The sequence below is a fragment of the Camarhynchus parvulus genome, unplaced genomic scaffold, assembly GCF_901933205.1.
Source record: "Camarhynchus parvulus unplaced genomic scaffold, STF_HiC, whole genome shotgun sequence".
Classification (NCBI taxonomy): Eukaryota; Metazoa; Chordata; class Aves; order Passeriformes; family Thraupidae; genus Camarhynchus; species Camarhynchus parvulus.
In genome coordinates this window covers 1-13,121 of record NW_022148462.1, presented here as the reverse complement: position 1 = coordinate 13,121, position 13,121 = coordinate 1, and the positions used below count along the sequence as shown (strand labels likewise).

At 52.5% G+C, this 13,121-nt stretch overlaps 1 protein-coding gene across 1 annotated transcript; it reads left to right on the top strand.

Moving 5' to 3' along the window:
• Positions 1 to 917: 917 nt before the first annotated feature.
• On the top strand, positions 918 to 1,331 carry LOC115916794 (zinc finger protein 3-like; the record flags this gene model as incomplete). The annotated part of the gene is made up of 1 exon (XM_030970531.1): positions 918 to 1,331. A coding segment is annotated over one exon (414 nt), but the record flags the coding sequence as incomplete, so codon positions are not given.
• Between the last annotated feature and the right edge of the window lie 11,790 nt (positions 1,332 to 13,121).

Below are 13,121 nucleotides of genomic sequence, written 5' to 3'. Positions count from 1 at the left end.
GGGAGGATCCAAGCATTCCTACCTGGATATAAGCTGAGCCTTGCAACACCAGGAGCAGCTTGCCTGCTGGATTCCCAGAGGACAAGAGCTCCAGAACCACCACTGGACCTTCAGAGGAAGACCAGACCCTTCTACAGGATCACTGCTTTGACAGAATCACGTTCATCACTCCAACAGGACTGCAGCCACCATTTAATGGGACTGCTGCCACCACCCTGACCAACAGGGTGTCAGGTTATATCCTGACTCTGTCAGTTTAAGGCAGTGTTTCTGTATCATTGCCTTGATCTTCATTTTCTAATTAAATTGTTATTCTGGCTTAGACTCTCCCACAGGTTTGCCTTGAATCCAGTACAAAATTTTGTGTGCTCATCCCTTGTTTTCCTCCTAAAACAGAATTTCCCATCTTGAAACCTTCACCTGATGAAAGAGGAGGCTGAGAGGAAGAGGAAGATGCCCCAGGACACCCAGGCAGGTGAGGAGGAAGTCAGTGCCCCTTTCCCCCTCTCTCCTGCTCCATCTCCCAGCCCAGCATGGTCCCCGTCTGCAGGACAACCCTGCTGCCAACCCCGTCCTGCTGGGGATGCACTGGGGGGATCTCCTTCCCCTTCCCTCTGGCACGGAGGCAAATCCCATCCTCTCCTTGTCCTTCCTCCCCCAGACAGGGAGCTGAGGATGGAGACCAGGGAGGACAAATCTTCTTGGCAGAACCTCGTGGAAGAGGCAGTTTTGAGTGACTCTAGTGCACAGGAATCCAGCAGGGAAGAAAAGCCTCAGAGATCCAACAGGAGGAGGGGCTCCAAACCCAGCGCAGGTGCTCTGAGGAGGAAAGACCCACCCTGAGCCAGGAAGGTGGACAGAGCTTCAGCCAGAGCTCAGAGCTGGTGGTCCAGGAGCAGCTTCATGATGGGGAGAAGCCCCACAAGTGCTTGGAGTGTGGGAAGAGCTTCAGGCAGAGCAGCACCCTGATCAGCCACCAGATGATCCACACTGGGGAATGGCCCTACGAGTGTGGGGAGTGTGGGAAGGGCTTCAGCTGCAGCTCCGCCCTCGTCACCCACCAACGCATCCACACTGGACAGAGGCCCTACAAGTGCCCCACATGTGGGAAGAGGTTTCAGACCAGTTCCAATCTCCTCCTGCATGAGCGCATTCACACGGATGAGAGGCCCTTCCGCTGCCCCGACTGCGGGATGGACTTCTGGCTCAACTCCACCCTCATCAGGCACCGGCGCATCCACACTGGGGAGAGGCCCTACGAGTGCCCCACCTGTGGGAAGAGCTTCACCCAGAGCTCTGCTTTGACCAGACACCAACGGAGGCACCAGTAAGGCAAGTCCTGCAAATGCCCCAACTGCAGGAGGAGCTTTGTGCCCAGCTCTAGTTTCATCCCCCATTGGAAAACCATGTTGGGAAGAGCCCTGGTGATCCATGTTCTCCATGATCCATGCTGGGAAGACACCTGTACCTTTTCCTGCCAGCTTCCAGTGACATGATGTGGGATTGAAAAACATGAGGATCTGCCCATGGCTGTGTCATTATATTCACTCCCACCTCAGGTCATTGCCAGTGGCAAGAAAGGGCCTCTCTCTCCCTCCTTTCCTGAGGAGAAGGGTGTCCTTTGCAGGCATAAGAAAATACGCGGCCAGGGAGAGACAGTTGTTGATGTTGTAGTTTTCTCTGTAAATAGTTTTGCTTATCCCTTGGTTGCCAGTATTCTTTCTGTTCCATTTGTTCCTTATCTCGTTGCTGTTCCCAATAAATTGTTCTTATCCCAGCCCGGGATCTTTGCCCTTTGTGCTTTCCATGGGAGGCGGGAGGGCAGCGAGGGCAGCGCGGTTTTAGCGGGAGCAGGAAATTGGGGAATCCCATTCCTGAAGCCCGGCCCGTGGAAACCGAGCATCCCAGCTGGTGCCAGCCCTGGTGGCCATGGCAACAGCCTTGGGAGCGGGTCCCTGGCTGGGGCTGTGGGAACCTCTTCCCTCTGGTGCCCAGGGACAGGAGTGGAGGGAACGGCTGCAGCTGAGTCGGGGCAGGCTCAGCTTGGATGTCAGGAAAAGGTTTTTGCCCAGAGGCTGCTGGGGCCCTGCCCAGGCTCCCCAGGGAAGGCTCCCAGCTCCAGGGCTCTCTGAGCTCCAGCAGCGTTTGGACAGCGCTGCCAGGCCCAGGCTGGCATTGTTGGGCTGTCCTGTGCAGGGCCAGCAGTTGGACTGGAGGATCCTGATGGGTCCCTCCCAGCTCAGCCAATTCTGTGCTTCTGGGATCCCATGAGCCTGGGGATGGGGCTGCCAATGGTTGCCATGGCAACGGGCTCTGGCTGCAGGCCTGAGCTGGTGTCCATGGCAACCACCCCTGGCATGGGGTCTCCATGGAGCTGCCGAGGGACTGAGCATAGCAACAGGGAGCTGGTGATGGTTGCCATGGAAACTGACCATAGCAACAGGGTCCTGGTGATGGTTGCCATGGAAACTGACCATAGCAACAGGGGCTGGAGATGGTTGCCATGGAAACTGACCATAGCAACAGGGTCCTGATGATGGTTGCCATAGAAACAGACCATAGCAACAGGGGTCTGGTGATGGTTGCCTGCTAAGGATCAGATTTGTCACAGGCCCTCAGAGGGGTTCCATGGGCACTTTCCAAGAGTCTCCAGGCTGTTCCAGAGCTGGAATGTCACAGGCACAGACAGGGGCTCCATGGAGACCTCCCAGGGCTTTCTGGGGATGGTAAAGAGCCCTGTGGTCAGAGGCAGTCACAGCCATTCCATGGGGACATCCCAGGGCACCTTGGGCTGCAAAGGCACCGATCTGTCACAGGCACTCACGGGGGCTCCACGGTGACATCCCAGGAGTGCCCAGGCTGCCAAAGAGCCGGGATGTCCCAGACACTCACAGGGGTTCCTGTCATGGGCACAGTGGGAGCTTCAGGCAAAGTTTATTAGAGAAGCTCCTGTTGGGTCACGAGGTGCAGGAAGGATCCCTAATAGCCCCCACAGATCCCCAAATGACACTGTTGAATCAGAGATGACACAGACTCAGATCGGAAGGCTAAGGCCTAAAAGCCACCTGTTTTTTCAATCCTCCCCTTTTATATCTTGGTTTGCTACAGGTGGACCTCATTGGTCATTTAATCAACACATTTCACATGATTGGCCAGTTAATACAACACCCTTCAGTAAACAACTTTATTGAAAAAAGCCAACTTGTTACAAACATTGTTGGGGAACCAGTTACTGATGTTTGTTTTACGTTGCACCTTTCTGGGGGCTCCCTGGATGGGGGAAACCCTCCTGTAGCAGTTCTGTGCCAGGTAAAAGGAGATGCACGGGACTTTTTCAGTCTTCAGCTTCTTGTTTATTGTTATCTTATCTAAAGTTTTGCATTGCTGTGCACACCAGGCTCAGCACGCTGGAAAAGCACTGCAAAATGGCTCCAAAATGTACGGTTTCAAGGTCTTTTAAAGTTGTCTCACCCAATAAACTCTTAAAACATAAGTTATTTCTACTTATCTACCAATAACTCATCCCTTGACTGTCCACATAACCTCTGCACTGTGCTTTCCTTGACCAATCACCCTGTGCCACCAACACTGCAGAAAATGGAGCAGATGAAGAAGAAGACAGGGACTACACCCCAATTGCTCCATCTTGCTTCCTATCTAAACCATACTAAAAATCCCAAAACCTAAATTTCTCACCCAAGGGACATAGTATACTACCCTCTAATCTATTTCACACATTGGTAAATTCTAATCTGTCTCAAAGTCCTGGAAGTCCTCTCCATGGGCAAAGGTGAAAGGCAGTGTTTCTCTGGGGGTCAGCACTCCTCAGTGCAGACAGAGAAATATTCCTTATGCCTTGGATTCCCACACATTTAACCTAAAATCCTTTAACCCTTAACATGTGAAGTTACCCAAAAATGTTCCAGGTAAGCAGGATTAGAAGGAGAAGAAATAGAGAACAACAGAAAGACAGAAGATCCATAGAAAGACACGCACATGGGTACCAACTGCTGGGGTTCCAGCATCGCTAACAGAGGAACCCCAGGAGAAGGCAGGATCCAGACCCTGGGCTGGCCTGGTGCTCCGGCTTTTAACCCCCTGGGCCTTCATGGGCCCGCCCCTGGGGTGGGACTGCCAGTTGCTTGTCCAATCAGAGCCAGGGTAGCACCAGCTGCTAGTGTGTGATTGATTGATTGATTGATTGATTGACAGCTCAGCCAATCAGAGCTGGGTTAACATCACCCCCTGCTGTGTGATTGACAGCTCTGCCAGGCCAGGGCTGGGGGCGGGGCTCTGTCCCACCACAAACCAAGGCCTGACCCGGCCCTGGCCCCACACGGGCATTCCGAGCATCCCAAGGTGTCTCGGGACATGGATCTCATCCAGCCTCTGACAGCGACCACGGTGACACTGCGGAACCTCATGGAACCATGGGTCAGTTGTGACAATGGAGATCCAAGGAAACTATGGTGAGACTGTGAGACTGTGGAATCCAGGAATCATGGAATTAAGGAGACCATTGTGCAAATCATGGGCCCTATGGAAGCAAGGATCAACAATCAAACTGTGGTTTGATTGTGATTGATTTAAAATAGAAACAAGGAGCCATTGTTTCACAGAGGGGCTGCGTGGGGCCAATGGACCCTTGTGACTCTGTTGGGGCTCATGAAACCAAGAAGCCATTGTGACATTGCCAGACCTCATGGAATCAAGGAGACCATTGTGACAGTGTTAGGACCCATGAAGTCAATGGAACATGGAACAGCTCTGCCTGGTTTGGCCTCCTGGGGGCTGTCTGACAGGTCCCACTGAATTTGACATGTCAAGGGCCACTTCCCATCTGACCATGAAGCACTGGGGCTCTGTGCTTTTATTCCTATGGGAAAGAACTGTCTTTTCTTGTCTAAGCACCCATTGCTGAAAATTGGGATTCTGTGTCTCTAAAATTCTCATATATTCAAGGGTTACCCCCAAGCAAAATCTGCCCATACAGTCAAGTCTGGCTGGACTTGGCATCTGGTGACTGCCTCTCATCTGCCCCTGCACCACTGGGGCTCACTTGTGTCATTCCTATGGGTACCATTGGACACTGCGGGGGCCATTGTGACACTGTTGGGCCTTGAGGAACCATGGAGGCCATTGTGGAACCTGTTACACTGGAGGAACTGGTGGAACCAAGGGGAACATTGTGACCCTGCAGGGTACCATGGATCCAAGGGACCACTGTGACACTGTGGGGCCTCATGGAACCAAGGACATCTTTGTGGCTCTGTTGGGCCACACGGTCCCAAGGGCCCAGTGTGAAGCAGCAGGGTTTTGTGGAACCAAGAGGCCATTGCTGCATTTCAGGGCCTCGTGGAGCCAAAGGGCCGTTGTGATCCTGTGAGGGCACCGTGGATCCATGGAGAGCATTGTGACATTGCAAGGCCCCATGGAATCATGGAGACCATTGTGACACTGTGGGGCCTCATGGAAGGAAGGGGCCATTGTGACACTATGGGAACTTGTGGAACCAAGGGAATCATTGTTGCACTGCTGGGCCCCAATGGAACCAAGGGACCATGGTGACACAGACAGGCTTAATGGAACCCAAAGACCATTAGGACGCTGTGGGGCTTTGTGGACCCATGGAGACCATTAAGATCCTTAAGGACTTGTGTAACCAAGGGGCCATTATGACACCTGAGGGCATCATGGAAGCAAGAGAACCATTGTGGCACTAGCAAGGCCTCATGGAAGCAAGGAGCCATTGTGACACTGCAGGCCCCTGTGGAACCAAGGGAACATGAAATAGGTGTGGCTGCCTTGGCCTCCCAGGGGTCACCTGACAGGTCTGGCTGACCTTGGAATGTGGAAGGCCACTCCCATCTGCCCCTGAAACACTGGGGCTCTGGGCTTTACTTTTTGTGGAAAAGAACTGTCCATTTTTTCCAGGCATCCATGGCCAAAATTAGGATTCCACCTCCAAATTTTATGTACTAAAGGATTGCTGCCAGAAAAAAAGTTGCCAGGACAGACAAGTCCGGCTGGTCTATGACTCCTGAGGGGCAGCATTCACCTATTTTCCAAACACTGGAAAGTGCTCTGTGCTTTACTTTGTATGAAAAAAATATCCATCCCTCTTCTTTAGGCACAAATGTTTTAAATTGGGATTCCACATTCATAATCTCAAATATCCAAGGGTTGCTCCAAGCAAACCCGCCAGGACAGACAGGTCAGGCTTGCCTTGGCCTCTGGTGGTTGCTGTTCATCAGCTCCTGAAACATGGGGGCTCCGTGGTTTCCTTCCTATGGAGACCAATGTGACATTTGGGAGCCTTGTGAAATGAAGGGGCCATTGTGGCACTGCAGAGCACCATGGATCCAAGGGACCATTGTGACACTGTGGGGCCTCGTGGAACCAAGGACATCATTGTGGCTCTGTTGGGCCACATGGTCCCAATGGCCAGTGCAAATCAGCAGTGTGGGAGTTAGCCTGGCTGTAACTCAGAGTCAGCCAGATTTTAACCAAAAAGAGTTGGGTATGAGTTTCAAACCCTGGGAATCATTTGTTTAAAACAGGGTAAGCTTGAGAGTTCCCCCATAAGCCTTGAGTGTTGCTATGCTAATTTGTCCAAGTTCTACTCCCCTGTTGGTTACTTGTTTCCCTCCATATGGTTATTGTTCTAGAGTGTTCTACCCCGAAGTGTACATGCTGTTGCTTCCCCGTTGTCTTGGATCTTTGGATCCTGCCCCTCATACTGTTCTTGACTTCTCCCTGCTTATTGCTTTTCACCCTGTAATTAAAGTTCCTTTTAAACAGCTCCATTCATCCTGCTCCTTTTCATTTTTTCCACCCTCTTGCTGAAGTTAGGGAACCAGAGAGGTTTGTCACAGCCACCCTCATTGTGACCTTTGGCACCCGAACAGGGACCCTGACACTCAGGGCTCCCTGTGTCAGTCACGTCAGCTGGGGTTAGCTGATGGATAGGCCAGTGCTCCCCGGGATTTTGGATTGTGCCGGGCCCAGCGGATTCATTGTTGCTTCAAGGGACCTTGGCCAGGATCGACAGGGACAACGACAGTTTCACCTGCATAGGATTGCAGGTGGGTTTGGGGAAATGCAAGACATTTATTGCCCATTTTGCCACTGTGTTTTTACAATATGCACCCACGTCCCATAACTGATTTGGTGTGTTCTGGTGGCTGTTCCACCTAAGGCGGAGAAAGAGAAAAAAATGGGCAGCCAGATGTCCAAAGTAGAAAGGAGCATATATGGATGCTTTAATTCTCACTGATCATGACATAATATTGTCAAAGAATGAATTAAAATCAATTATGAGGTGGATCATTAAAAATTTTCCAGATGCCTCTGCTGACAAAATCCATACCACTGAATTTTGGGACTCAGTGGGAGTTAAATTGTACAACCTTTCAATCAAAAGGGACCCCATTGCACCCATTGCATCTTCCACACCATCCTTGAGACCCTTCACCAGCAAGCAGCGTGTTGAAAACTCAATCCGTTGGTCCCCCTAACTCAGGACCTCCCCTCAAACCTGCCTTTCTCAGACTTTTCACCATGCTCCAAGATGGCAATGGCCACGCGGTCTTGGAGCATCATGCCCTGGAGACTCAAGACGGAAGGAGCCCAAATGTGGCTCAGGAGCCCGACCATCCTCCCTCCATCTTGGCTCCTCCACTTCCTGCTACCACAACCTTCTCTTCCCCCTGAACCCTGAACCCAACCTCCAGACTCCATTCGATAATCTGAGCGATCCCCACAACATATTTATATTGCGGAAGTCACTCACAATTGGTTAGTTACCAGTCAACTACTGTCAATCATTCCACCTCTCCCACACCCTAGTGTTGCACCAAGGGCACAGTGTCCTTTGGGCCATGCCTCCAGAATTGGCCATGCCTGGAAGTCCACAAAATCCTCTACAATGCCCCACTGCCATCCACCTTCAAGGCCCTTCCTCCCCAAGGCCCACCTGACAAAATGGCAGCGCCCTTTGCCTCACCCTCCAGCAACAATATAACCCCATGATCAAAGATCCTAAGCCCAACTGTCACACTATTTCTAATCCAAATGTTTCTGCTCCAAGTTATTCTTCCTCCCCAGAAGACAGTTTGGAGTCCCCAGAGCCACCTCAACCTTCAACCCCAGAAGATCCCTAGGAAAGGATCCAGAAAGAAGCAGTTAAGGAAGGACACTGGCAAATAGTCTCGAAACTCCTCCTTGGCCCCCATAGGTTATGAAAAGAAGGGGCAGAATCCCAGGTATCAGCCATTGGTTTATGGGGAAAATCAAGGATCTGTGTAGGGCAGCTAAAGACCATAGGAAGGACTTACCTTGTTTTAATGGCCTAATGAGGGCCATGTTTACAGCACATGTCTTAACCCCCTATGATTTAAAATATATTATGACCATGTTGTTGTCACCTACAGAATACACCCTGTGGGAAGGGGGATGGAAGTGTTTACTAAATCAATTAATAGCAGACTATGCTAATAATGAGGCAAGGACAGAATTGACAATCAACCATCTAGCTGGAGAAGGACAACACAGCCTACCAGATGATCAAGCAGCAGGTATCCCCAGAGAAGTATTGGATGATACCAAAGAGATGGCTTTGAAAGCTTTAATCCAGGTATCAGATGGTAGCACCCCCAATTTGGACTACCTTGGGTGGCTGCAGCTAAAGCTTTAGGACAATTAGACCATCCTGGGTGCCTGTTAAGTAAGCAAACCAATGCTCCCTCCCTCACATTGAGTGGCCTGCTCTCAGACACAGAGACCATCAGACATGGCACCTTGCAGAACAGCGATAGAGTTTTTACTCTGGGCACATGGGCATGGCTGTGTAGACTCTGAGGGATGTGTTGCAAGAACCTCTCCAGCCACAGCGAGTCAATCCACAAGAACATTCAGATCCTGTAGGAAGGGCTCCAGAAGCTTCAAGTGGAAAACAAAGACTGGTTCAATAAACTCTTCCAATCCAAGGGGCTAAAGGGTTGGAGGATATCTAGCTAAATCAGGACTATTAATTCTCTTAGTTGTTGTTGTTGTATTGTTAATTGTCCCATGTTTTTTTGGATGCTTTTATAAAGTCTTACAAAATTCTTTCAGTTCCATTTTTGTTGTAAAACAGAAAGGGGGAAGATACCCAACACAGGCTCCTCATGGACTCCTTGGAGGAGAGAATTGGAGGCCAGGATGGCACAAAAACCTCTCAGAGACTCAGTGTGGGAAGGAAAATCCTTAAAAGTACCTAAAAGTATTCTTAAATCCATAAAGTCCTTAAAAACCTTGAGTATCTCAAGGCATTAATGAGCCCCACTGAGTGTCAGTACAAAGCTCTCAAGGGACTCGTTAAAGCAGATAATTGGGGCCATGATTGCACAAACCTCTCACAGAGTCTGTATCAAAAGGGAAACACCAAGTACCTTAAAATAACTGAAGTACCTTGAAGCATTAATGAGCCCCACTGAATGTTGTTACTGACAAAGCCTCTCCAGGGACTAATTACAGCAGATAATTGGAGGCCATGATTGCACAAACCTCTCAGAGACTGCAAGGCAAAAGCCAAAGCCAAAGTCCTTTGAAAAACCTGCAGTCCCTGCAGGGAGCATGAAGGAGCCCCCAGGGCCATTGCTGAGCAAGGCTCCCCAGGGACTCCTTCCAGCAGATCCTTGAGGCCACTGGGATGTGGGCTGGGGGATGCTGAGGGCAGGACAAGGGGCTGACAGTGCCCAGCCTGGCTGGGGCTGTGCCAGGAGGCCCCAGGGCCTCAGGACAAGGTGTCTCCTGCCAGCCCTTGCTGGCACAGACCCTGCTGTGCCCCAGGGCACCAAGACTTGGCTTCTCTTTGTCCCCACCTGTCAGCACTGCCTGCAGTTCTCTGCTCTGCCTGGGGCCTGGGGACACTTTCTCAGTCGTGTCCCTCACTGGGACCCATTAAAAGTCCAAGAAACTTTGGAGTTGGATTCTGCCTTGGAGTTCTGGAGAGGTTTCTTCAGCTCCCTCTCAGGGACTGATGTTCAGGGCCTGAGCACAAAGCCCCAGAGGCTCATTAAAGTCCTTGTGCTGTGTCTGTGCTGCTGAGCTGGGCTGGGCTCCTGGCACAGAGGCAGCTCCTGGTAACCAAGAAGAGCTTCAAAAGCACATTTCTCTTGATGAGCAGCTCTTCTGCCAGCCCAGCAGGGCTGGGGCACTGCCTGCAGCCAGCCCGGGCACAGCACAGAGGCACAGAGAGCTTCAATCAGTCAGGGCTGGGAAGGTGCTGAGAAGTGCCTGGGGCACAATCCCTGCCAGCCCTTGGCACAGGAACCTCTGGCTGCAGGACAATGCAGCTGCAGCTCCTGGAGCCATCTCCTACAGCTGGAACATCCCAATGCCTGCAGAGCCTGTGAGTACATTCTCTGATTGTCTCTTGTGCAGAGCAGCCAGGGGTGCCCAGGGCTGTCCTGCAGAGCAGGGTCCTGCAGCCCAGGGCGCTGTGCTGGGGCAGGGACTCTGCTGCCTGCCAGGGACAGCTCTCAGCCAGCCCTGGCAGCTGCTCCCAGCACTGGGGGACAAGGTCTGGGTGGGAGGAGACAGCTGGTCAGGCTTGGGAGTGTTCTCCTTGTGTGGGGAGGATGCTGCATTGTTCAGGACTGCTCCCAGCATGGCATTTAACTGCAGAACATTTCCAAGTAGATTATACAGGGAGCACAGCAAGGCAGGGGCTGCATAAAAGGGAAAATCCTGCTTTTTTAATCTACTGCTCTGGGTTGCCTGGATGGGAAATTGCACATAGATATTCATCTCTCAGTTCAGGTTGAGAATAAAAAAAAAAAAAATCTCAGATCTGAATAAACCAGGCAGTGACAGAAATCAGCACAGGGTCCCTTAGAGGCAGCATCAGTGTCACTTTTCCAGCCTCCTCAGGGTTGCTCTGACGTTGCCATCAGAGCCTGCAGAGCCAGAGCTGCCCCTGGGCAGTGCCTGAGCTGGGAGGGGTCTGCAGGGCAGAGCTGAGCCCCCAGGGCTGGGCTGGGCTCTGGCAGCACTGGCAGGGCCCAGCCCTGGGCACAGGGAAGCAGCTGCTGGCAGGGACAGCTCCAGGCAGCAGAGCCCTGGGCAGGCAGTGGGGGGAAAGTGCCCCCAGGCTGTGCTGGGATATTTCAAGTCCTCTCCAAACCCAACTATTCCATGATTGCTTTTTTACAGATCCCCATGCCAAGGCACAGCAAATGTCCAACAGCAGCTCCATCAGGCACTTCCTCCTGCTGGCATTGGCAGACACGCGGCAGCTGCAGCTCCTGCACTTCTGCCTCTTGCTGGGCATCTCCCTGGCTGCCCTCCTGGGCAACGGCCTCATCATCAGCGCCGTAGCCTGCGGCCACCACCTGCACACGCCCATGTTCTTCTTCCTGCTCAACCTGGCCCTCAGCGACCTGGGCTCCATCTGCACCACTGTCCCCAAAGCCATGCACAATTCCCTCTGGGACACCAGGGACATCTCCTACACAGGATGTGCTGCTCAGCTCTTTTTTTCTTTGTGTTTTTCATCTCAGCAGAGTTTTCCCTGCTGACCATCATGTGCTACGACCGCTACGTGTCCATCTGCAAACCCCTGCACTACGGGACCCTCCTGGGCAGCAGAGCTTGTGCCCACATGGCAGCAGCTGCCTGGGCCAGTGCCTTTCTCAATGCTCTCATGCACACAGCCAATACATTTTCCCTGCCCCTGTGCCATGGCAATGCCCTGGGCCAGTTCTTCTGTGAAATCCCACAGATCCTCAAGCTCTCCTGCTCCAAATCCTACCTCAGGGAACTTGGGCTTCTTGTGTTTTCCATCTGTTTAGTTTTTGGTTGTTTTGTGTTCATTGTTTTCTCCTATGTGCAGATCTTCAGGGCTGTGCTGAGGATCCCCTCTGAGCAGGGACGGCACAAAGCCTTTTCCACCTGCCTCCCTCACCTGGCCGTGGTCTCCTGTTCATCAGCACTGGCATATTTGCCTACCTGAAGCCCCCCTCCATGTCCTCCCCATCCCTGGATCTGGCCCTGTCAGTTCTGTACTCGGTGGTGCCTCCAGCCCTGAACCCCCTCATCTACAGCCTGAGGAACCAGGAGCTCAAGGCTGCAGTGTGGAGACTGATGACTGGATGCTTTCAGAAACATTAAACTGCTGGCCAATTTTTGCAAGTCACTTGTAATAAAACTCATCTTTTTTTCATAGTTCTTGTTGGTTTCATTTTGGAGGTTATTTTTTTGTTTTACTTTTAATAAAACCCACAAATAAAAGTCATTGTTTTGAATGACATTTCTCATTTTGTTTCTCTCCACCTTTACTGTGACCCACAGACTGTGTCAATGAGGGGCTGTGCTCTCAGTGGGTTTAAAGGAACTAAAAGATGTCCCAGCAGAGTTTTCTGCAGAGATGCCCTTTTGTTGCCTTCTCTGGAGCTGCAGCAGCAATGTCTGTGTGCAGAGCTGGGGCAGATCAGGGCTGGCCCAGCAGCTGTGCCCAGCAGCAGCAGCACTTGGTGTTGCCAGTGCTGCTGCCGTGGCCCTGCCCCCGCTGCCCTGGTGGCCCTGGTGTTGCTGCAGGGCCTGAGTGCTCTCGGGGCCGGGCACAGCCCTGGGGGTGGCAGTGCCGGGGCTGCAGCAGGGACAGGCCATGGGCACTGCTGGGGCAGCTGACGCCTCAGGCCAGGCCCTGGGGGCTCCAGGCTCCTTGCCCAGGCTCTCTCAAGAACACAGCCAGGCCAATGCTCAGCACAGAAAAGCCCCGTGAGCAGCCCCAGGCTGGCCGTGGGCAGGCTGGGGGCAAACAGCATGGCTGGGGCTCTGCAAGGGCCCTGGGGCAGACGGGAAGGAGCAGCAGAGCAGGGGCTGATCCATCCCCAGTGCGCTGCACAGCCCAGGGCAGCGCCCCAGAGCGCCCTGATGGAGCTGCCAACAACATCCCCCTCTGCAGCCCTGGCCTCTCCCCAGCTCACACAGGTGCCCCATCCTTGCAGGCACAGACACGCAGCACTGGCTCAGCAGCCCCTGTTTGCATTGCACACAGCAGGGGAGCACCCCCATGCTGTTGCTGTGGGGACATGAACCTGAGGCAGCACAAATGCCATCAGCCCCTGGGGCCAGCA